The 26,159-nt window shown below is 39.1% G+C and overlaps 1 protein-coding gene across 1 annotated transcript in view; it reads right to left on the bottom strand.

The window, feature by feature from the left end:
- Positions 1 to 16,883, bottom strand: part of TACR3 (tachykinin receptor 3) — a gene marked incomplete at both ends in the record, with an annotated part of 37,561 nt that extends 20,678 nt beyond the window's left edge. The window contains one exon of the mRNA XM_081999550.1: positions 16,408 to 16,883. Within this exon, the coding sequence (XP_081855676.1) occupies positions 16,408 to 16,883 (476 nt within the window). The remainder of the gene's footprint in view (positions 1 to 16,407) is intronic.
- Between the last annotated feature and the right edge of the window lie 9,276 nt (positions 16,884 to 26,159).

The following is a 26,159-nucleotide window of genomic DNA, read 5'->3' as shown; positions in this document are numbered from 1 at the left end:
TAACTACATGTTCTTTAATCCGACATCCTAATGTTTTCCAATATTTCCAACAAAAACATTTCCTTCCTTCCAACAGAAGGAAATGGTTTTTACATTAATATTTTGCTTCAGATCCAGAGGGTTCCCAAAGTGCATTCAAAAATCCTTTTATTCATGATTGAAAGACAATGCTGTTTGTGAGTTAATGTAGGAGTTGACAGATCAGCAATTTAAATCAAGAAATTTCCATGGAAGTATTCAGTCTATCTGTACCTGTTCAGGAAACTGAAGGTCTGCCCTTTTGCAGTCATCGGTAGCATTGACATTTTACACTGTGTTTCCCAAACCACTGCTTTTCTGAAATCAGAATTAGGATAGCAATGATTTAGAAGCTCCTCAGGAATAACCAGGGCAAGTCAAAAGGAAACTAACAAAATTAAAATATTCTTTTATGTGTTTCCTTGTGGTTGTTTTTTTTTTTAATTTTCATATTATATGAAAACACCTGAAGCAGATAGAAAACTGAGATAAATGTGAAAACCAGCTTGAATGTTTTACTAATGAGTTTTCCAAATTTCTAGCAGAATGTCTGGATCAGTTTCAACAGTTTGTCATCAGTCACAGGGATGAGTACTAATTCTGGAAGAAGCAATCTCATTGCCAAAGAATAATTATAGCCCATGTACTTTCACTCTCTTTCACAGTACACATGTCCAGTTATCTGATGGTCTTTGACAAGATTGTTGGAGTAAGTGGTATCCTAAAGGTCCTCTCTCTTTCCATCGTAGGTGTCCAGTCTTCATGCCTGGTAAATGCCCTTGTTCCTGTCTGTTTCAGGTTTTAAATAGAGTTAGAAAGTCAAACCACACCTATTCCAGCCTACATGTGTAGAGAAAATATTTTTAGAACTTTACAGTGTTGCTTCCCTCGTGTGTAATTTATACCTTCTAAAAGAATTGCAATAAGTATAAGACGTACTATGGTTCTTCATCTACTCTTTCTCTACATTTCTGCCTCATATAAAGATGGATTGGAACAGATTCAGTGACTATTTTCTGTATGGAAAACTGCATAGGCAATAATAGACATTGTATGGTAGGACCATAGAAAAAATAATCACTTTGTCTCATTAGCATTTGTAGATTTTGTGCTATTGTTGAGACTTTAGGTGTTGCTGTGGGGCTTAGAAGTTATAAAATTAGTTTATACTCACTGAGAATGAATTATTTTGTAGGTAAGGAAGCATAACTTAGTAGATCCTATTCCAAAGTGACGCTAATATGCGATTATTTTTCTTGTCTATGTTGGTCCTTTCAACATTCATTGATAAAAAAATTTCAAAGCCATTTATGATGTTTAATTTTGTGTTCTCATCTTCTGCCTTGGCTTTAGAACATATCTTTTCTTATACTGTTAGGTGACTGTTTGGGTCTGTGCTTGCAAATCGAGGCAGGACTTGAATTGAAATCCATTGGAATCAATGGATAAGCTGCCATTGATTTTAATCAACCCTTTTTTGATGAATAAGTTCTGTTCTGCTGCAATTATAAGAGTAGCAATCATTTAAAATGAAGGAAGGTGCTACATGTCCTAATTGCTACAGTACACACCTAGGTTGTAGGCAGAGTTGCCCAAGATTATTAGGTGCAGACATTAGCTACAAGACAATAATAATAATATTCATAAGATAATGTTCCTGATAAGAATTTGTGCAAGGATTTTCTGCATCTATATTTACCTACTATGGCAAACAAATTTCATTCAAGTTATTCCTACTTTTTGGAAATGTCATACTTGAGAGGTGGGTAATTATAGAATAGAATATTGTTTTAGCAAAAGTAACTCTGTTTATAGTTAACCATCAAATATGTGATAAATCCAACATTTGCCATCATAGTGGTACTCAGCTTCTAGTAGACATGATAACTGTACTAACACCTTAATGCTTCTAAATGCTGACAGAGAGTGATCTAAAACAACTTCAGTTCTGAATCATCAATTTCTGTATCTAGAATTACAAGCCTATTCATTTTGCATTGTTTTTACGGCACTTACATATTTTTTTCCCACACGGTATTTATTTCCCCTCTCCTTTACCTGCTTTTTGGCTTTTTTCAGCTAAACTGGTGCTTTTGGTATCACATACTAACTATGAAATAGCTTTATTCTAGTGGTGGGTGTCTTGTCCTGAGTGAGCAGCAGATCTCATGAAAATATACAACAGTTGCCCTCTACCTCCTAGTTCGCTTCTCCTCCAAAGTGTAAGCACAACTTGATAATGAAAATAAGTTTGTAGTCATGAGTCCTGTCTTTCAAATTGAGCTAACTTGAGCGTGGGCTGCCAGATACTGTCCAAAATGCTTGATGATCTTTACCTGCAGTAGGTGATAACCCATAAACAAGTAATCATTTTCACATGCTTGTGGGACTCTTAAGGCATCTCCTCCTAGGCTTGAATAATTCCTTTCAATTGCTAGTTTTCTTCAGATTGCACATTGACATTATTTTATGTGCTATTGTCAGATTTCTATTACATTCACATTATTCTTATTCCCAGTTATATTATTCTTATTCCCAATAGGTACCAGCAGTAATTCTCCTTGGCTAAGATAAAATTCTGTTGTTATATCTCCCTGTCTGGTGACTGCCCTTTAAAGATGTGGATTGTTTGTGTGAAATGACTCATACAGCTGTACTGATGGAAATTTTAACTATTGGCTGTCTGAGTGAGGTAAGTCAAAGGACAAAGATCAGATGAAAAGCCGGCTACTTGTCTTTCTTGTTGAACTTTGAGTGATAAGCCAACAGCCTAGCTTTTGCAAAAGATACATTACAAAAATGTAGCCTGCAGTCATTCTAACAAACAAGGTGGGGAGGAGGTGGAGGAGCCTTGACCATTCCCTCAATAATGCCTTTGTGCAGGAAGGACTTAGCTGACCAGAGAGTATTGACAGCTCTGTACTACTGAGCCTTTGATAGCAAATCTCATTTATTCTAATTTGCCAGTACGTTAACAATTACAAAGAAGTATCTAACGTGTTCCCTGAGTGGCTTTTCTTAGAAACAAAATTGCTTAATTAACATAATGAGATATTGCTTTATAGCTGCAATTGTTACACTCACTCAATTTGTCATGTAAGTTTGGTAGCATTTTCCTAGAGGAGCCATCATTGCCATAATTGAGGATAGTGGAAAATGTGGAATGACTCTCAGTTGTCGGTTAAAAAACACCTCCGTAGGTGAGCTGTCACTTGATGTTAATATCTGTAGCCAAAAGAAGCCCGGAAGAGAATTGAGTCCTTCCTTTGCAAATGACAGCTAACAGTACAGGAGGCTTAGCTACTCCTGCCTAGAATTTTGTTTGCAAAAGACAACATTTTGCAAGAGTGTTGTCTTGCCACTACTGGTACCTAAGGGTGGTAAGTTGTTTGTCTATCTCTTTAGCCTCAAGCTGAAGGAGCAGTAGCTAATTTTTCAGTTGGCCCTTGCCTTTGATCTCTGTCCATTTTGGCCAGGGTGTTTCCACCAGGAATGAAAGCTCCTGCTAGAACAGGCTAGAGGTTCCAAGCTTAGGTGTTGCTCAGAAAATTAGGGAGGTGAGGAGGCTAAGTATGGGATAATGTGTATCTATGTTGCAGGATATTGCCCCTGTATATTCCAACTACCCACAGCTGACAACTGTCTGTCATTTTTCATGGTGTAGCTCTGTCATCAGGGCTCATTTCCTTACTTTGTTTGACATCCTTACATATATTTTGCATGGCAAAATGCCAGTTACAAGGGGGAGCAGCAGACATGCTGTCTGAATTGTGCACTGAATGGTGCTGAACATGGTGTAGAAAAAAAGAGGATTGTGTAAATGAGGACAGGAATGAAAGAGAGAATGATGAGATACAGGTTCTGGAGCAAAAGCAAAAGAACTGAGCCTGGGGAACAGTTTGCTGAACACAAAAATAGGAGTAGAAATGAAACAAGAATAATGAGAAACTAGTAGGAGGAGAAGCAAAGAAAGGAGAATTGTAGAATAATAACAGATAGATTGCATTGAGAGAGGAGAGAATAAGAAAGGGAACTGGGGTGATGTTAAAGCAAAAGGCACATGAGAAAAATCAGCCCTAGTGGACCAGAGATTCCAAGGTAAGTAGAACTGGCAGAAAAGCACAATGTTTTGACAGTAGGGCTCTGTAGTGGCAAGCCCTTTTGCCTTTGCAGGTGTATGGGAGAGAACTCCCAAAGAGTTGTTCTCTCTGTGATCAACCAACCATAAACTGTGTGCAAGGGGAACAGATGGACTTCTATGATGCTCCAGTGTCATCTGTCTTAATGACTGTTCTGCTTTTCGTGTTCTTTAAAGTGGTCTGAACTTACACAGTCCTTCTGAAGTCAGTGAAAGTGGCGAGTGCTGGGGCCCTCGTAGGTCCACTGTGTTCTGTGATATTTATACAGAGACCTTGGATCTCCCCACACCTGTGTCTCTAAGGTCACTAAAAGATGGTAGGCATTTGAGGTGAAGGAGGATTTATAATGGCTACAAGCAACTGAAGACTTGCTACAATGCTGAAAAGCCTTCTGTAGCCACACGAACATTATTGAAGTGGGGTGCTGTGCCAATTTTCTTTGCAGTCTTTGGACTTTGCAGTTCAGTCAGTCACCAGGCTGGAGCAATGGGACCCCCTGCCAAGCAAAGGGCTCTGAACTCTTGCTGAGGTCGTTCAATTTCAGGATCGGACTTCTAATGGTTTCTAACTCCAATGGGAGCTGCTGATAATGCCACAGGTAGCTTGCTCCACACAATAAAGCGGGGATGGCGAATCTAAAGTGCAGATCAACTGAAAAGAATTACGTCATCATACCCATTTATCACAACAAGCAGAAACCATTATTGCCCCATCCAACATGAACACTAACACTTGGAAGATAATTATAAGATGGAATATGCACATTTAGAAATTTAGAGATATAAACATGTGCAGGTAGAGACTCAAGACAACACTTGCAAGAATGTGAATTATTCAACGTCTGCACCATGTTCTATGTATTACTCTAAAGCATTTTTAGGTAGCACTTTAGTTCCATCACTAGATTCATTAGCACATGATTTTGTTTTCTGTGATCATGCTGTCATCGCTTTTCTTCCAGCTTTGGCTTGTGTTAGTCTTTGTCCCTAGCTAATTGATACCAAAAGTCAGCAAGAGTCTTTCCATTGAACTGAATGAGAAATCAGTCAGACTGCAATATATAATGGCTGGTGCATCATGGTGTGCTTGCTGCAGCACTGTTTTCCTTCAAGACTGTTTTCTTGTCTGCTGGGGTCAGAATACATTTAATTTCCTTCAGAACTGCTCAGTTTGGCTGGAGTTTACAATTTACGGTTTGGTACTTGTTTCTTGGGTTCATCACATCAAGAAAATTTGTTTTCTCTGAAATGGTAATAGAGACAGTCCTCGTTTGAATAACATTGATAAACTCTTTAAACCAGTGGCTATAATGACAGCATAATCATGTAGCTCTGTTACAGTTTGCAAATAACATAAGACACAAATAGCAGGTAAGTGCTATAAAAAGCTTCTGAAGTTTGTGTATTATGGTCCTGACAGTAGAAAAATATTAAAAAAAAATCCTCATTTATCTTTTTGTAAAACAGCATACACTGACTAATACAAGCAGGAAAATCTTCCCCTCTTTAACACATTATTTAGAAAATTGTAGCAAAAATACATAAGACTTTTTAAAACAAAATGATGTTCAAAATTGGATTCTACAAGTGCCCATCTGGACACACATTTGGAACCCTTTAATCATCCTAAGTGATTTGTTTCACCTGTTTACAATGTGTTTGTAAACTCAAATGGGGAAAAAAAATAATCAATTCAGTCCCAGATTGTAACAGGAAATTGGGACTTGACGAAGGAAGAGACTGAGAGGAAATCATCATGCTTTCATGCAAGTGGCTCTTTAACAGCAGACAGCAGAGTGCACTTCCTTCGTGAATGCACAGATGCTGTTATTCCCTCAAAACAGAAGCCAGTTTTGAAACTTTCTATTTTGAATCAACTAGTAATTAAGAAACTTAGCTAGGGAAGTTGCTATGATTCCCTGCCCTTATTTAAAACATTGTTGTGGAAAATCCTACAAAAGGTCTCTGTAAGGTATATACAGGAGATATAACCTTAGTAGATTAACCTTAAAACAGCAATATCAAAATTCTTCAGTATAGCTGAGTTCTCAGAAACAGTGCAATGCTTTCTATTTGAGGAACATTTTGGTAACTGGCAATGGGACAGATTTTTATAAGTATGTAATTGACTTTACATGATATATGCTATAACTATGCATATTGATAGAAAAGGGATAACAGTGTTCTTTGGTCTGTCTCATAAAACGACGGACTAACTGACTTCCCCTGACAGGCGGGTTTCTGTTTCTCCTGTTCTTTGAATATGATCTACTTGTGCTATCAAGGACCAGTGTCAATGCAAAGTCTGTAAAACCAGCTCCATCTGCACAGACTACAACCCACTCTGATATTGCTTACATTTCTGGCACTGTCATCTGAATGGCTTCCTTCTTGTTTCTGCAGTTGTTTTGAAATAATTTTATTTTAGATAAACACCAATATGTGAATGATACAAATTTCTCTCCTGCTTGGTAAATCAGTCAGAAACACATGCGTATAGGCAATAATATTCAAGGAAAACAAACAAACAAACAAACAAACCCCTTGCCTGTCTTTGAAAAAGTACTGCAGTCTACATTACCTAGTAAACCACAGATATATGTTTTAAGAGTTTTAATTAAGCTATAAATAAGGGCACTGAGAAAATATTTAAGGCTACGGATCTGTCTAAAATGAATTTCTCTTTTGAACATATGGTTTGAACTTCTCAGATGATGTTTCCTGCCTGGAACCAGAAGACTTGGGGCTATCACTGTTGTAAATGTTGCTTATACTCTTCAAGATACTGGTTTATCAACTTTATCTTTTTAATCGCATATTTTGAAAGCAGCTTTTTAAATAGAATGTTTACTTAATCCAAAACAAAGAGGAAAAAAAATAGCTGTTATGCCTATATTTATTCCCAAACTGTCTTAGCATAACTCTGACATGAATTTTGACCAAAACCCCAAAAGATTCTTTTTGCCTGATCATTATGAGTTTGTACCATAGCAAGAAATCGGTTATTTTTCCTATGTCTCTGACAGTCTGAATCTTGTAGCCATTGCATCAGGATGTTCTGCAGAAACTATTTCACCTCTTTTCTCAGAAAGAAAAAAAAAAAGATAATTGTCAAATGCAGAAATTCACTTTAGGCTCCCAAGTCATAAAAAGTCCTTTATGTTTCACCTCTTGATTTTTGAACCCTTAATGCTCTCCTGTTCAACCTTTTCTCTCCGGTTCTGAGGACTCGTATTTTTCAGAGGGCAGCCTAGATACTGGAATCCAGAAATATGATGTACTTCATCTTAAAATACAAATTTGGGGAACACAGAGAAGCGGGGAAGGGATTTCCTATTTGAAGTCTATCATTTGACTGGCAAAGTAATAATAGTAATAATAGTGATAATTTTAAAAGCGTATCTTTGCATTTTTCTCTTCAAGACATTTGGTGAGCAAGGCTGATTCATGAGGTCATAATTATGAAGTCATCCATTAGTTTGGAAAAAAAAGCTCTATTGAACTGTAGTTTGAGGGTAGGGTAGGTAGTGTTTTGTGTAGTTATGTGACACCAGAGGCAGGTAAAGCTATCAATAAAATGGCATCTTGTGGAAAAAACAGCATAGTGAGTTTACAGAAACTCCCTTCATCCATTTCTTTGCATGAAAATATTCACAGATAAGGGAGGGGGGGAGAGGGCGGGATTTCTCTGGGGAAAATAGCCTGTAAAGCACAAGAAACCTAAAAAGAAATCCATCTAGCTTTTTGTTTTTCTTGTTCCTATGTTCCTGTCTCTCTCCCCAGTCTTCAGTGCAAATTCTCTCTCCTTTTGCATGGAAACCACTTACTTTTGAGGCAACAGAGTTTGAAGGAGGGGGAGTGAGAGAGGGGCCAAAGGCTGCAGTTCTGTTTGGGCTGAGCTCTGTGCAGGGGATGGCACAGGGCTGGGCGATGCAGGTTTCCTGCCTGCCATTGCTTCAACCTCCTCTATTCACTGGTGAGCCAAGCACAAAACACTTGGTACCAAGCACGTGTACAAGAAGGCAAGTACCAGTATACATCTTCTTGGTGTGCATCTTTTGCTGATGCCACTACCATATGCCCTGTGCACTCCATATCCTAACCTGGTAGTCATATTTGAGACCATTTTTTCACATACCCATTTCTCTATTCTTCAGTGTTTCTGAGCACACAGGACAGGTAACAGATACTTAACTCCCAATTCAGATGATGTTATTCTACATCAAAGATGGTCATGTATAGTTTGGCAGGAGTATCACTTTAAAGTGTTTATGGCACATGAAGACCTTGAGCAATTTATCCCAGGAATAGGAATTCATGCAGAGACAGATACCAAATGTATTCTACCGGAAAGATAATAAATTTTTCAATGTGCCAACTGCCTACTTTAGAATTTCAGTAACAGATTCATTTATAGGGCTTGTGGTACTACTTTGTGACAATAATAACTGCTCTTGCAGCATACACTTGAAGAGAATGAAAAGCCTAAGTGATATTTTGAGGATCTGATGAATTTAGGTTTTATTTGATAAATTGAATCATATATTTATGCCTCGTAACTGTCTTCTGTTAAAAGCTTGTATCATATTACTTATGCTGGAGTCTAATGAGTGTATAGAGGGATTATTAACAGCCATCAGTAACTGAACAATGTCACAGAAAAATAGAAAATTGACCCAGTATATATATGCCTCTGTATATATATCAGAAGTCTAAGAATTAAGGTGGAAAACTAGAACAACAAATTTTGAATATTGGTGTAATAAACATACTAGAAACTAGGTAGGAGAAATGTAATTCTGTAATACGAAGGTTCATAAAAAAGAGAGGAGATTGTGAAAGAGGTGGAATAAAGCTGAATTTTAAATACGGTTTAAAATCAAGTCAGGTAAAACAAATGTATTAATGAATAATATAGAATTTTATGGTTTGAAACTCCTAGCATGACTCTGAAAAAATAAGTTTCAGGATTATACACTCAGCTGATTCACAGTAATAATGGTGACATGCCAAAAGAAATTAGAAAGGCTGTGATAGCAGGTAATGCAATAATAATAGAGGATATCAATGATTTCTATGCAGACATAAAATATATTCTTGGTCAACATTAATGACTGCTCTGTGGACCATCTATGAGGAGAAGCCCAAAGTAAACAAGGAGCTCTTGAGCTGGTCCTGAACAGCATCTATGGTCAGGCTTAAATGTTATTTTTGTTCAATTAGTGTCTAGAGGATGTCTGGTTTTGACATCTCTGCAGAAACAATAAAGTCCCAAAAAGCTGCTGTGGTAGTGTTTAATTTAAAAAGGGTGAACTATGAAAACTTGAGGAAACTTATTAAAAAGAAATGAGAAGGGTAACCAAAAGGAAACAGGGACTGTTAGTAACAAGAATCGATCATATTCTGAAACATGGAGATTCTCTAATTCTCTAATATTTTATTAGTGAAGGTTAATTTGATTTTGAGTCTGGTGTTCAGCAAAGTGAGTGTAGGGGTTTCGGGAAAGAGAAGACTGGGCCCATGGCTCTTGGATTCTGATTGTCATTCTGCTGCAAATTGTGTGATGATTTGGGCCTTGATTTTTCAGTCAGATTTTTAAAAACATCCATCCTGATGTCAATATGTTATCCATGTCTACAACATGATGCTACATAGTCAAACTTAAGTGAGCTGTCTCGGGTACCAGAGGTAGGAGTGTGAGCATACCTGCCTTTTAGCTCTAATTTTAGTAGTCTTTTTCCTTCTAAAAATAGACTTGCAGACACAGTTCTGTGGAATAAATACAAATAGGAAGTTTCATAACAGCTTTGTTGGATTAGACAAATATAGACTAAAGTTCTGCATCCACCTGTAGGTCAAAAAAAGGGGCATTTCATTCTATCAGAAGGACCAAAAAAGGGGGAAAAGATGAAGTTATTACTGAAAACATAATGGGACTCTGGGGCATGATCAGGTTTTAAGTTTTACAAGTGGTGATTTATTTTGATCATCTCCTGATTTCAAGTTAATTATTGGACTTTCATTATTAATGTCTCACTGAGGCAGCAAATTGTAACAGCTCCAGAGTTTATATAAACACAACATGTGAGGAAAGTTTTGTGATTAAAAAAAGTGCATGAAAGTGGAATTCTCTTTAACATTGGACTTCATTTCATCATTTTTCTATTGCAATACCTTTGACTCTGCAATAAGCTGAACTGAATAATGGGCTGGGATTTTTCCAGAGTATAGGGCTAGGATAGATGTGTAACATTGGGCAGAATCTGATCTTTAGGAAGTATTAGGTCAAATCCATAATTTTCCTCTTTCTTAATGATTTGTTAAAATTATATAGGTCTTTTTGATGCTATTAGGCTGACCCATGTTGAGCAGCAGTAAGCCTTGCAGGCTGCTTTGCAGTAGTGCAGAACATTGGTGTATCATAAATGTAATTTTATTTACATTTGTATGAAATATTGTCATACATATGTCATTCTTTTCAATTCTGTTTGCATATAAAGAAATCTAATATTTATGTAATAGCTCTTCAAAAACCAAAAGTTTGCTTGCGTACAAGGAAGAAAAGAAATGGTAAGATGTGACCAGGATCAGCAACTACTCACCATCACTGTTAGAATACCTTGTTTAATTCCATAGCAATTGCTTTTATTATAGTATCATAGAATCATGGAATACTTTGGGTTGGAAGGGACCTTAAAGATCATCTAGTTCCAACTCCCCTGCCATGGTCAGGAACACCTTCCACTAGACCAAGTTGCTCAAAGCCCCATCCAACCTAGCCTTGAACTCTTCCAGGTTTGGGGCATCCACAACTTCTCTGGGCAACATGTTCCACTGTCTCACCACCCTCATAGTGAAGAATTTCTTCTTTATGTCTAACCTAAATCTACCCTCTTCCAGTTTAAAACCATTACCCCTTGTCCTATCACAGCAGGCCCTGCTAAAAAGTCCCTCTCCAACTTGCTTGTAGGCCCCTGCCAGGTACTGGAAAGGTTGCTATAAGGTCTCCCCAGAGCCTTGTCTTCTCCAGGCTGACCAACCCCAACTCTCTCAGCCTGTCCTCATAGGAGAGGTGTTCCATCCCTCTGATCATTTTGGTGTCCCTCCTCTGGACCCGCTCCAACAGGTCCATGTCCTTCTTATATTGGTGAGCCCAGAGCTCAATGCAGTATTGCATGTGGGGTCTCACGAGTGTTAAGTAGAGGGGGAGAATCACCTCCCTCAACCTGCTGGTCATGCTTCTTTTGATGCAGCCCAGAATACAGTTGGCTTTCTGGGCTGCAAGTGAACATTGCTGGGTAATGTTGAGCTTCTTATCAACCAACAGCCCCAAGTCCTTCTCCTCAGGGTTGCTCTCAATCCATTCTCAGCCCAGACTGTATTTGTGCTTGAGATTGCTCCAACCCCTGTGCAGGACCTTGGCACTTGGCCTTGTTAAAGTTCATGAAGTTCACATGAGCTTATCTCTCAAGCCTGTCAAGGTCCCTCTGGATGGCAACCCTTCCCTCCAGCGTGTCAACCACATCACGCACTTTGGTGTCATCAGTAAATGTGCTGAGGGTGCGCTCAATCCCACTATCCATGTCGCCAACAAAGATGTTAAACAGCACCGGTCCCAATACTGCCTCCTGAGGAACACCACTCATCACTGGTCTCCACCTGAACATTGAGCCGTTGACTGCAACTCTGAGTGCAACCATCCAGCCAATTCTGTATCCACTGGGTGGTCCATCCCTCAAATCCATGTCTCTCGAATTTAGAGACAAGAATGTCATGCAGGACAGTGCCAAATGCTTTGCACAAGTGCAGGTAGATGATATCAGTCGCTCTTCCCTTGTCCACCAGCACTGTAACCCTGTTGTAGAAGGCCACCAAATCTGTTAGGCACGATTTGCCCTTAGTAAAACCATGTTGACTGTAACCAATCACATCCTTATTTTCCATGTGTCTTAGCATATTTTCAGGAGGATCTGCTCAGTGATCTTGCTGGGCACAGAGAGGACACTGACTAGCCTGTAGTTCCCTGGGTCTTCCTTTTTTCCTTTTTTAAAAAGGGGCATTATGTTTCCTCTTTTCCAGTCAGTGGGAACTTCACCAGATTGCCACAACTTCTTAAATGTAATGGGTAGTGGCTTAGCCACTTCACCCACCAGTTCCCTCAGGACCCGTGGGTGCATCTCATCAGGTCCCATGGACTTCTGCACCTTCAGGTTCCGTAGATGGTCTCGAACCTGATCTCCTACAGTGGGCAGTTCTTCATTCTCCCAGTTCCTGCCTTTGCTTTCTGTGACTCGGGCAGCGTGGCTTGAGCACTTCCCAGTGAAGACTGAGGAAAAAAAGTCATTAAGTACCTTAGCCTTCTGCATATCCCAGGTAACCAGCTCTCCCATTTCCTTCCAGAGAGGGCCCATGTTTTCCCTAGTCTTCCTTTTATCACCAACATACCTATAGAAGCTTTTCTTGATGCCCTTGATAGATAGATTTAATTCTATCAGGGTTTTAGCTTTCCTAACCTGATCCCTGGCTGGCCAGACAATTTCTCTGTATTCCTCCGGGGCTATCTAGCCTTGCTTCCACCCTCTGTAGGCTTTGTTTTTGTGTTTGAGTTTAAGCATCAGATATCTGTAGGGGATTTCTAGGCCTATACACAGAACTGGTTGCCTACTTAGGCAATCTTGGGATTGGAAATTAATTGCCAGTGTACATGAACCACCTCTTTTGCATGGTGAGAACTAGTAGGCAGGGAGGCAGGGACAGTGGGTCTTCAATGGCCAGGACCAGATGGCCTAAATTCTGCCTAAGTTACTGTCTTTAATAAGTCCAAGAACTGTACCACAGTCAGTAGTCACAGATGGAGTTAAGACACATGACCCTTTAGGATCATGCACTGGCCAGTGGCAAGGGCATATAGGCTCCAGAGCTACCCCCTATTCAATTTATCTTAGGGTATTTTAAAAGTTTATCCCCATAAGGCAGCTAAAGGAACTATTACAGTGGAAGCAATGTAACTGTGGTACTCTGCAGCACGAGCTACAGGAGAACTAATGAATGAATGCCTATGAAGCAGTATGGTGTAAAATCTGTGCTGCTTCTGATACTTGATAACCAAGCTGGCTTGGTTATCTGGCATCTCTGCAGTAGACTGCAAACAGCCCGTTAAAAAAGAAACAGAAGGAGGAGAAAAAGATGACCAGGAAGCAGTGATCAGAAGCGTGAATAAACCCACATAAATTTGTGTTGTGGTTTAACCCCAGCCAGCAACTAAGCACCACACAACCTTGACTCTGTGTAAGCACTGCTCAGCGATAAATAAAACATCTCTGAATTATCAACACTGTTTCCAGCAAAAATCCAAAACACAGCCCCATACTAGCTAATATGAAGAAAATTACCTCTACCTCAGCCAAAACCAGCACAATTTGAGCCTATGTTCAATGACCAGGTGGTCATACAGCAGTCTTGGTTACTTTCATCCTCAGCTCCAGATGCAGCACATCCCACTGCAGGAACTGCTTACTCCACAGAAGTCTGTGTCAGTCCAGTAATTTAACAATGCACACAACTTAGACAACATGGCCTACAGAATCAGATGTGAAAGGAAACATGTACTGCCCATGACCTCTGCTCAGTGATGTCTAGAATCATAGTGACTCATTCATACTTTGTGAATATTTGGATGTTCTCACACGATCAATGGAGCATATTGTGACACACTTTTTAGTGAGTTGCACCCTTTGACCTTTCGGTCTTCGAGGATGTTAACAATTTCTACTGGAAAATCATCTGATATTTCCTTTCCCTCAGTAGCTTTATCCTAATTTGTAGCTTTTCTTTTTAAAATTTTTTTAAATGAACATGAATGTGTAAGGATGAGTTTACTGGGTCAAAACTAAAGCAGAGAGTTTGAAGCACTGGCTGAACTCTTACAGAAGGCAAATGGGAACCAATGTTTCAAAAAATGTCCACACAGCAGATCTGTGCCCTGGAATAGGGCAGTCTGTACATCCATGACATTCCTGGGGATTCTCTTTGACCCTCAGTGACCTTCTTGACTCTGCAAGTGTTCTGCAGAGGTAGCCAGGAAATGGTTAAAGGTACTGAACATGTCAGGTGTGATTTGGTATAAAAGGAAAAGGAATAGCAGTGCAAATAGGGAAGGAGGGATAGACAGCTCTTCTGTTTGTTTTACATGATGCTCCTTGGTACTACAGAGAGCTCACCTAAACACAGCTGTGGCGTTGTTCACTGTGCTTCCCCCCAAGGGAAGATTTTGACTTGTATTTGGGGGCAGGTGAGATTGGAAGATATGGTGGGGTGGAAATTGTGATTTCTTCAGGAGATTTTCAGACAAGAAATAGATCAGAGTGAGTAACTGTAGTAATTGGCTCACTTCTGAGCACCAGTGTCTCACATTGGTAAACCAAGGAAAATGTTTCCAATATATTTGTATCTGACCATTGCACTTCAGTCAGTGTGGAGCAGAGCTATTCTCTACTTACTCCAGAAATGCACCCTTTGGATTCCCAAGGAACTGTATTCACCTTCATTTCCAGTTTCCTAGCATAAATTTAGGAACTTTCAAGGTAGTAAGTGCTACATCTCTGTGGATGTTTTGGTCAGAAAAATGAAAAAACCTTGTTCAAAGCATCCTAGTAACTGCTCAGCTAATGACATGGACAGCTGCAGCAATAACAGTTAAATCCTCAGCTTCAACTAAAAACCTTTCATCTTTCTGAAAACCTCAGGCTAGATGAGAATCTTAAGGTAAACCCAAATTGACAATGGAAGAAATCTTTGCCTGGTTAAAGATAGCATCACTGGCTTTACACTCTCTCTCCTCCATTATTAATGGGAAGTAACAGTTGGGAACAAGATACAACCCTGGCAGGAGGAGAGTGTACTTGTTTCCTCCTGCTTTCACCCATCCCTGGAGCAGAGAGGTAGAAGAGTTGCTAAGAATCTCATTTTCTCTTTCATTTTTAGCTTTATGGAACAGAAATGCGTCTGGCTAAGAATGCCACCTAAAATTTGCAATTAGTAGGACAAACAGAAAAGCACTATTAGGAACTTGTCCACAGCACATACAAAAGGTACAGCAACATGTTTCCCAATCTTTTCACCTGGAAATGAGAAATAACATTTCAGAAGATGGATTGAACCTTGTAAAATCTTAACTATCATCACCTGAAAGTGCTGCAGTTCTGCCAAGTCAATTCAGACAAGATGCATAACATGATTTGAATATGTAGAAAGGAGTTTTGTGAGTAATTTCAGTACATCGCTAAAAGAAATAAAAGATCTGAAGGACAAAGTGATCTGTTTTTCTGAATGAAAATTCAGGATTGTTGGATTTCTAAAGCATGTGGTAAATTATCTCTCCAGTACAGCAAATGTGAAAGTGATCATAAAGAAGAGGAACATTTTCCAGGGGAGAGTCACAGCACCTTCTGAGAAAGATGGTCCATCAAAGCATCTCTGTTGGAAATCTGGCAACTACATCTCCTCTTTGCTCTATGGAGACTACAGCTGTCCTATTCCATTATTGTCAAGAGCACAAAGGTAAAGTTTCTCCCTGTCCTGTTTTCCTTCACAGTCACAAAGGCTTGCTTTTCTGTAAGTAATCAGAAAAAAATCAAGCACTTTGAAACCATGTTCTTACCAGACCTCTGGGTACACACAGATGGCAATGTAAATAGTCTCATTAGTTAAAATCAGGAGGAACCAAACAGCTCAGAGCTGTCTGTGAGAAGAGCTATTAAAAACAGAGCCTGAGGAGGAGGAAAATGCCTCTGCCAGCTGCAGAAGTACGAAGAGGAGGGAAATTTGAAATCCTCTCCCTTCACGCACAATCTCTACAACTCCTTATCAGTATGAATTAGATGACATTCACTGAGGGACAGATACTGTTTTCACAGGCGGGGAAGCAAAACCCTGGGCAATGGCTGCTGTTACAGAATTAGTATTAAAAGATGGAGCACAGAGAACAGCTGAAGTCAAACAGAGAGAGGAAGTGTTTGTTGTAAAAAAAAGTGAGAGAGTAAAACCAATGAAAGGCTGAAGGAGAAAGACCAAAGACAGGGAGAAAAACAGTGTGTTAGGGAAAAATCTTGAAGAAGTACAGAGGAGCACAACTGATGAACTATTGATGGCTCTGCCTCTCATCACTTAATGATTGTTATCTCTGTATTTTTATTTCAGCAGAGAATCTGATCTCTATCAGATCAATCTAAACTTTTCCTCTCTTTTCTCACCTGTCCACAGCTATCGCTGTCATGGAGTAGATGCTGGCGAAGACAGCTGTGATTGGGAAGAAGTTATGGAAGCGGCAGTAAGCCTCTCCAAAGTACCACTCACTGTGCAGTGCGTAGATGAAGTTGATGAGAGTATTGAAAGCAGCCATGGAAGCATCGGAGAAGGCCAGGTTCACCAGGAAGTAATTAGTCACTGTCCTCATGCGCTTGTGAGCCAGGATAATCCAGATCACAATGAGATTTCCAAAAATGGCCACTGCCACCACACCACCATAAGCCAGAGACCACATGGCAATGCGCCAAGAGGGTTGCACAAACTGATTGGAGAAGTTGGCTGCTGAGGATGCTACAGAGGGAGAAGCATTTCCAGCTGTCACTCCCAGCACCTGTCCCCAGGGATTGCCTACTGCAGCAAGGCTCATGTTCCACCTGCTGCTCATGCTCACGTTCCAGTTGACTGTGGGGGCAGAAGTCATCCTGGGTGTTCTTCTTGTCTCTTCCAGGAATTATGTGCCTTTCCCACCTCCCTCTCCCAACCCTCCAAAATCCCCACCAACAAATAAGCAGAGGAAAGAAAGAAAAAAGGAAGTAAGGCAACACAGCAGGTACTGGGAAGGAGAGAGATCTCAGAAAAAAGCTTTGGCTATGCTGTTCAAACTGTTAGAAATGTTGTACCAGCTGAGTCAGGAGAGCTACCTCTGCGTAGAAGAGCATCCTATTCCTCCTCTGTACAGCCAGCTCTTGCTTTTGATTTTGCTGAAGGAGAAGCAGACTGGGAGCCAAGGCACATTTTATAGGCTTGTGAGTTCCCAGCGTCATGAAGGGAGTGAAGCATTAAGCTCCGTCAGCTGGTAAGATAACACCTCTTTCTCTCTGTTCTCCCTCCTCCCCTTTTATTTCATTCATTGCCAGCAGCAGGCACTTTCAGGAACTGTGGAGAGCACCACGGGGAAAATGAATTCTTGTCTCGTTTATGTTGAGAGATTTGTTTTATACTGCCATTCTTTAAGTTTCATTATTGCGCTTCCTTTTTAAATAGTCTTTTTGCCCTGCATTTGCAGGGCTAATTAGCTGGCTTAGTTGAACATCCCAGGACTGACACTGCTTTTTATTAAAGCTGTTTCCAAATGAATTTATGAATTTATTCCACATGAATTCAGATCTGCTTTTTTGCTGCTGTCTTTTCATTCAGTACGTGTTTTCCTTTTAGCCATCCTGTTAACTACAGATTTGGAATAGTGACCTCTTTCAGATAAATAAACACATCCTGCTGCTCTCTAATTTAACTTTTCAATCTGTAATATGTAACTGACATCAAGAAACAGTTACAAAATTAAAATGTGACTATATTTTTCTTACAGCACTAACTTTGGTGCCTGTAAAGACATTTGCATGTTCAGCAGACACTGATTTTTGTTGAAATATTATGCAGCCCTAAACATAGATGTCTCTAAATATGGGTAAAATGATAGAGGGTTGTTTTCTTTTGTGTCTTTGAAAAAATTTTTTTTAGTTCTTTTTACTTATTTGCCTTTATTCCACACTTAGTACTATTATTATTATTATATGCAGTGATTTCTATACTGGTAGAAAAAAGTAAATGAGGAAATTTAACACCTGATGTTTTCGCATCCAAGAAATCAGTTTTCTTGTTGATATGTTAACAACCGCTGGCACTGGGAATGCATGCTTTATGCAAGGGTTGATTGCAAGGGACTTCAACTAACAAACCTTTGTTATTCAATAGGCTGCAGTCTTCAGGGAGAAAATGTGTCTTAGTGGTGATCTGCTCCATGCTTCAACAATTTAGAACTACTACTTGTCATCAGCAGAGATTTCAACTGTATCACAGCAGTGGGAGCTATTCAATACCCCTATCAGCAATGACACATTCTACCTTGTTTTAAGCAAAAGCTTCATATAAAAATCAAATATTCCTGTGTGCCACTTCTTCCCTGCTGTATTTGCCCAGTGGAGGTAGTGTCTGCACTTTGATTGTCAGGTCTTCACTGCAGGTTTAATTTGAATGACTGCAAACTGTGGCCATTTCTATATGCCTCAGTTCTTACCAGCTGACACAATCACAAGCAACAACCCACCCCTGGCTTAGAAGCTCTGCTGAAAACCACCCTTTGCTACAACATGTCTAGAACCTACCCATGCACTGCAGGTCCTCGTCACAGGAAAACCACTGGAGTTAATACCACAGTTCCATTTCAAGTCCCAAATCTTCCATCAGCATCATCTTTCATCTTTTCCCTGGAGGTGAGTGTGAAGAAGGAAATAATAGTTCACATGATGTTTCCCCAACAGGCTTTGTGCCACATTCTCAGGAGATCCCATAGTAAGAAGCAGAGTCAGCAGAGGCTGTATTAGTGCTGAGTGAGTTGAACCACTCTTTAAGTGGGATCTATTTCCCTGACTTTTGGGCATGTACAAAGGGGACTTTAGGAAGGCAGGAAATAATAAGCAGTTGAGTAATTCAGGTGCACTGTCCTGGTAAAATCACTGAGGTGATGGCTAGAGGGTTAGTAGCTAGGGCTCCTTCTTGTATCATATTGTCCAAAGTAGACCAGTGGGATAGACTGAGAGAATCCCATACCTGGGCAAAGAAGTCTGACTTGTTACAAATGATCGAAATCACAGGCAAAATCCAAGTAAGAAGTTGAATTAACTGTGGTAAAAAAAATCTCTGTGAGTTTGAGTGTTGAAAGAATTCAAACGGTGGTTCCAATGAGAGAGGAATACTGGACTGACTAGTTATATCAGGGGCTTGGACACTCAGCTCAACTCTAGAAGCTTCACTCAAGATTTTCATATGGCTATGAGCCAGAAAGCACAAACCCAGCCCTGTGCCCTATACCTTTCCACCTTTACGCCCAAACTAAGAACTCCGGACTGTATCCTTTTACTAAGCTGATGTGTTTCTCACATTCCCACACCAGCTGCCCAAGTACTTGTGTCCCATGTGCTTCTGTTGCTTCCATCCAGCTCTCCCAAAACCACCTTTATTATTCCTTTTCCTCAGTTTCAGCAGAGACACAGGAACCTCATTTCTTGCACACAGTACTGCCAAGCATGCAGCAGAGAGCAAACATATAGGAACAGTGTACTGTATAGCACCTGCAGTAACTTCCCTTGTATAGAAACATAAAGGGTCTGTGTTTGAACTACTTGCTCTGTATGGTTCATGGAGTCACATTCTGGTCACGTGTGTAAATTTTGTCTCAGCAGTGAGTTCCCCTGAAAAATGTGCAATATGCAATAGTTCTGCACCAGTGCTGCAAACTAGGGGCTGTATTTTGGCTTTGAGGGCAGGAGTCTAATTTCTTGTTCCTCTTTCCTCACAGGAATGAAACTTGTTCTAGCTCTTGGAAAATGGCTTGCCATTGCATACTGGGTGTTCTGGAGAGACCATTCCCATGTATCTTTCCCTAATCTTCTACCATGCCCCCAAGGGAAATTGTTCTCCTTAATGTATTCCTAGACACAGTGTGAGAAGTTAGTACAACATGTCATTATGCAAGCAAAGCTATAGGTAAATTCAGTCCTTGAGACTTACTTTAAACAAAAATTGGGGAGCTTTTTGTAGTCTGTGTTTGTGAAATGTCAGCCAGACTGCCAACACTGTGAACAAAAGTGACAGCTTTGCAGTGTAGAAATTAAAGTATCATTGATTCCTGTCTTCCTCTTCAGGAGTACCCTGAGGAAACTGAGGAAATATTCCATTCCCATAGGGAACTTTTTATACACTGTGCTCTTCCCCATCCTTTCTCCTCCACACATGAGGAGAAGAAAAACTCTGGGGTACCATTAGGATAGTTCCATATGGACAATGCAGATTTTTCATTAGTCCCTTGCTCAATAAGCTGGATGTTTGCTGTGTTGCAGCAGGTATCCAAATCTGGAAGAAGAGGTGGCTGAATATCTGGAGCTGTTTTATTTTGAAAAGTGGGACACTGAACAGCACAGGGCAAGTTGGGCAACTGGATCAACCTCCGATAGGGAACATTTATGATTCCTTTTGGAGGTGACTGTAAAAATTTTCTAAAATAAATTCTCTGTGCTCTGGCATTCATTCTTATTGGAATCCTAGAGGAGCAGTGTGGTACAATCAACTGGAGCAAAAACAGGTCCTCCTACATCTAAAAAACTACAGCAAAGTAGGTTGACCTACCCTTTAGCATCTGTCTTACTAACATTTTATTCAACTAATTAAGGGAGGAGGTTAGGCAGCCAGTAATTGGCTCTTGCTTAAAGACAAAGTTCATTTGAGCAGTGCAGTCAGCTGTGCTTCTCCATAAAAATTTGTATTGATTATAGATGCTGATTGAAGTTTGGTCAGCTGAAAGTCATCAGCATTCAGTTTCTCAAAGAAGTTCCACAGCAATTTATTGAAAACAACTTCTGAGTAGCAAATCCTGCCTGACTGTGGTGAAACCTATGCAAAGGAGCAGTAACAAAAGACAAAAATCCATGGTTTTTCCTCAGTCTCTTGTAGAAAAATAAGGTAGTTGTAGAGGGTAATGATTCTGATATTTTCTTCTAAAGCTGTTACAGGTACATCATTTCATATGTTAACTTTTGGCCATTCCAGCTTGTGCATGTTTGCAGTGGGAATGTTTCATTTTCCTCTGGGTAAGACTGTACTCAATTTTAGAGTGACTGCTTTCTGGTAATCTGCTATTTGCTGTTCTCTCTGCCCTTCCACTGATAGCTACTTTGTGCTTGTATAGTCAACTGTGGTTAAACTTGTGCCTATTAGCAGTTCCCCATTCCCAGCTTCACAGAAACACTTAGAAATGTGAAAGAAATATCCAAAGCATGATCAGGAAAGGAGCTGTGATTGTCTGTAGTTCTTCCTTTGTGTTGGGGAGCTTGAAGCTATTTTTTCACAGTTCTAGCAAAACCTATCCTACTGAGCCCAGAGTGGAAGCTAAGCTCTTGAATACAAGGTAGATCTAAAAATTATTCTAATCTTTGCTATTTATGAGACCATGATTTAATCTTCTATAGGTCTTCTGGTGTGCTTGAAGTTTTCATCTGAAGTCACTCTTCCACTAAATTCATCTGTGCGCTACGGGAAAGAGAGCCAGAGAATATCAGCAGTAGTGTGCAAGTAGGGGTTTGTAGTAAAATATCAGTCTGCACAGCATATCTATTTAGCATGAGTCCTAACTGCATCATTGTTAATCGCAAAAGTTCTGTTTCACAAGACTTGTCCTCTGTGGTTCAATTCAAAAGAAATTGTATATAGCACTGGGAATGTTGCTAAGTTTGCTTTTGGTTTTGGATTTGCTTGCTTGATTAGGCTTAGCTAATGACCTCATTCCCTGCCTCCTTCCTCCAGCCCCCAGCTGGAAAAGAGGATCCTTCAGCAGCAGCTTTTTTTTTTTCTTCAGCTTTGATATCTCCCATTCGTCAGTCATTCATGCAAAGCTTTAACTATAGCAGGAGAATTTTTGCAATTTAAGGACGCTCAACACTGTCCTATTTATGGCTGCTTTTTAGCATTGTGCTGCTGTCATGACAATGTCACGACCTGGATTTTGAACAGTTTGCTTTTATTTGTGTAGCTTAAAACACATCTGGAAAACTCAGTTTGAACTTGGTTTCTAATTATTGCTTATGAATGCGAAAGTCTTCTTCCTGGCACCAACCGAAAATGACTCAGTAGGATATCAGGCAACTTCACAGGCATGTTGAGTAAGGATATTGCACCAAAGGGGCAGGCCAAAACCAGAAATATTATATGTGGCCCTTCATCATAGCTGGAGGGGGCCAGAAGGGCCACAAATAATACCCAGAAGGGTAGGGACAATCAGAGCCAAAGAACTGATTAGAGGCAAATTTTCTTCTGGAATATGATGTTGAGGTACTACTTCACTGAAACTGCTTTTAAAATAAAGTAAAACTCAGCAGATCTAGGGATGAGTTATGGGAGTTAACTAACCTTAAATAGAAACAAAGACTATTCTGAATTACAGATAACATTCACAAATAATTTTGTATAAGAAAACCTTTACTCTTCTTTGATGAAGAAAGAACCAGCAGAATTTCTTCAGCCATTGAGAGTTTGATTTTCTGATCCTGCTGAAAGGCTAAATACACTTGGTTTCCACCATCAGCAGCGTAGCTTAGCCCTCTTTTTTAGCTGCTGCACACAGGACATAGCTGAAGGGGCTGAATAGCTGGTACAGTGAGGTGCCTGTGTCAAAATGTAATTTGTAGGGCACAGTTGTTCTCTGAAAAATAATTCTTATTCATTTGCTTTCCTGGTCAGCTAGGGCTTTGAGAGGAAAATACATTATACAAAGTGCAATACTAGCAAGTTTTTGGAAAAAATTAAGTGGATTGATTCAAGTGGTTCTTCTACCTGGCAGCAGTATATCTGGATAGGAGGTAAAGGCAGCATGAAATGGCATGCGATATAATAAACATTATCTTGGGCTATTGTGATTAGTTGTCTTTCCTGCTATTGCTCTTTTCCTTTTTTCATTCTTTGTTGCAGTCCCTGACACAAATTAGTGTGAAGTCTTCACTGAATTATTTTTTTTTTTCTAACCGCTTTACATTCTTTATTTTCTCCAGTGGGAAGCAAATTGCTTGCAATTGGAATTCTAGGCACCTCTGCCTTTTCATCTTTCTCCAATTGCTCAAGTGCCTGTCTAACGTCATAGGTGAGATGAACTAGCAACTTACGCATATGTGTGCACTTATACATGTTTCCCCATATTCTCTTTTCTTTTAAATTGCTTTAATAATTCTTATTTTTAAAGTTACATTTCACAGTGGAATTATAAGGTCACATAAATCAGAGATGAAAATAATGTGCTGTATTAGATCTTGCAGGTTCTGAACCTGCAGCCGTGAAAATGGGTAGCTGCTGTTGCCACCTGAAATTCCGGTGGGCATGTTTGTAAGTCCACTAAAGTCAATAGAAATAGACAATAGTCTATTGGCAATAAGTCAATAGACACTCACTGGCAAAACAATTTCCTCTGTCTCCTACAGGGCTCTTGCCAGCAATTTGTTTCCTTCCAAACATCCCAATTAAGGGGGGTTTTACTGGTGACTTTTCTGTCTCCTGGAGTTATTGAATATATGTTATAGATAATAAAATGTACATACATATTCATAAATAACAAAATGCATATTTTAAGGTCTTGAGCAAGATGAAGAGGTATGAATGGAATCATAGTAACTCAGTGCTAAGTGAAATCAGGAAATGAGATTTTCAGGTAGCTTTATCCACGTTATTCGTAGAGCATCAGCGACGCATCTGTGTTTCACTGTTACCTGAAAGGTAAAACAAGGAGGCTTCTTGACTTTGCTTTTTAATAACAGGAGATATTATCTTACTATCATTGTCATATCAAGAGAATATTCAATGATACTTGCTTCCTTCATTAAAAAAGAATTTTTATGGATTGTTCTTCATAAAGCATTACAGGCAATTGGCAGTTTTAGAATACTATCTACAGAATATTTCTAAAAAAAAATACAATATCATCCATTTTAGAAGACTGTCTAATTGGAGAGACCATCTTATATAAGACTGTATTTTGGCAGCATAGAAATAGGTTGTTACTCTTGTCTTTGTTGTGTAAGAAAAAAAACACAAAAAGGAGGTATAAATTTACACATAATATTATTACATCCTTATGACTTTTGTCCAAAAATTATTTTACATTTTAAGTGCTAGAGCAGGATCGAAGTCAAGTGTATTTTGTAATTGCTTATGTGGTAGGCATATAATAACTTAGTGGAAAAGCTGTATCTGCAAATTGTGTAGCAAATATAAGAGGGAGACTTTTGGCAACATAGCAAATTTTGTGTCTTGAAGTGTATTGTTTTGCACTGGAAGTAAGGGATAAAAAGAAAACATTCTCAGCTACTCTCTCAAATGTGGGAAAACATTTGCTTTCTCCTGTTCTGCATTTTGGAATCTAAAATTCATGCCCTGCCTGCTTCATAATCCAGTTTTTCATCTGAGATGCAGGTAAAGAGGGGATCTGAACTTGGCTTTTCCACAACCTAAACCACTGTCATGGCCTACATGCTGACAATGTCTTGTCATGTTTTGTGCGTTTGCCTATGTGACTGTCAATGGGAAAGAAATGGCCATCAAAGGACTGTCAAAAGGTGCGTAAGGACCATGGTATTCTTATGACATTTTATCACAAACATTCTATTTCTAAACTGTAGACTTTCGTAAGACAAAAATTCTGCAAGTTAAGTGGTTCTCAGCAGAAATAATAATTTTATTTATTTTTCCAAAATACAATATGATCTGCTTGTGTAGAGTTTTATGGAACCCATTATTGAAATAATCATGTCTTAAGAAATATTATTTTTCAATGAAAGTTAATCACTGTGCCAAATGTAATTTTTTTTTTTTTTCCTGTTTCTTCTCCCTAATGCTCAGTTTCTGTTTTTCTGTTGTGTGATCTCTCTTTTTCCTTTGGAATTGGAATGAGAAGAAAAACTACTATGACCCTATCAGTGCAATTCAATTTCTGGCTTTAAGGAGTCAGTCAATCTCTTGCACCTTTTCTGCAAACCATTGGACCATCTTATTTCTTCTATGATATATATTTACAAACAAGCTCTTGTTAATTTGATTTCCTATATTCATGTTGAAAGAATATTATTTATGTAAGGGCAAGAGTACTTGGCATTTGCCTTTCATCATTCAGAATTAGAATTTTTCAGCATGAAAGGACTCATTCCTGCAGCCCAAAGAATGACACTCTGAAGTAGACGAGCCAATTGTTTATTGAATGCTGAAAAACACATACTTGGTTGATGTTCAGTGAGCTGCATTACAGTCCACAAAATGTGACAAAATATGACTGATTACTAATTGACTTGAAGATTTTTAGGTCATTATGACCCCCAAAAACCTGTGATAGTAAAAGCAAAAAAAGAGGATGAGTGATTAAGAGGGTGGTTTTTCTAATGGAAGATTTTCTAGAAATATGATAACAGTAATTTCCCTCCTCCAAGCCTTCTGGACAACAAATATTTTTTCCCACAACTTTGCTGCAAATGCTTCTGTAAATTGCTACTCTGTTTCTGCCTGCTCAGTGAACTTTTTTTTTTTTAAACATTCTAGCTTTAGTCACAAGGCCAAAGAAGCTTTCCTGCTACACTTGTTTTTCTATATTGCTTAGAGTTTAAGGAAAAGCAGAATAGTTGCATTTTGAGGGTTTTCTAAAAAGTAAATCATCACATCCAATATCCATAACCTCTGTGAAACAAGCAGATTAACCAGAGCAGATTAAGGAATCAGGAAGAATTGAACATTACAAGTAGTAGTAATAATAAAACTGAAAAGTACTACAGGCGTATTTTTACAGAAAATATATTTACTTGAAAAAGGGATACAGCCTAAACTCTTCATGGAAGTCCCTGTGAGGAAGAATGAAAGGACATGCTGATGCTAGGTTAGGTATTCATGACAGTTTCCGATCTAGCTTACACTGATGTTGATCCAGAATTACTCTGATCTCTGGTGAGTTGCTCTAAATTTCTGCCTTTCTAACTACAGAGCAAAGTCAGCTTTTAACAATGCATCCAAAAGTAAGAGTCTAGTTTCTCTTTTTATCTTAGCCATCATTTAAAATACTTAAAAGCTCCCCACCAAAAATGAGTTATAGTGGAGATAATCCAGGAAGAGTAGATATAATTTAGATATAAATCAAGCCATGATTTCTGTGTTCAACATAATTCTAGGAATAATTTGTAGT

The sequence above is a fragment of the Phaethon aethereus genome (genome assembly GCF_964289735.1).
Source record: "Phaethon aethereus genome assembly, chromosome: 4".
In the NCBI taxonomy this organism is placed as follows: domain Eukaryota; kingdom Metazoa; phylum Chordata; class Aves; order Phaethontiformes; family Phaethontidae; genus Phaethon; species Phaethon aethereus.
This window is presented reverse-complemented; position numbering and strand designations above follow the sequence as displayed.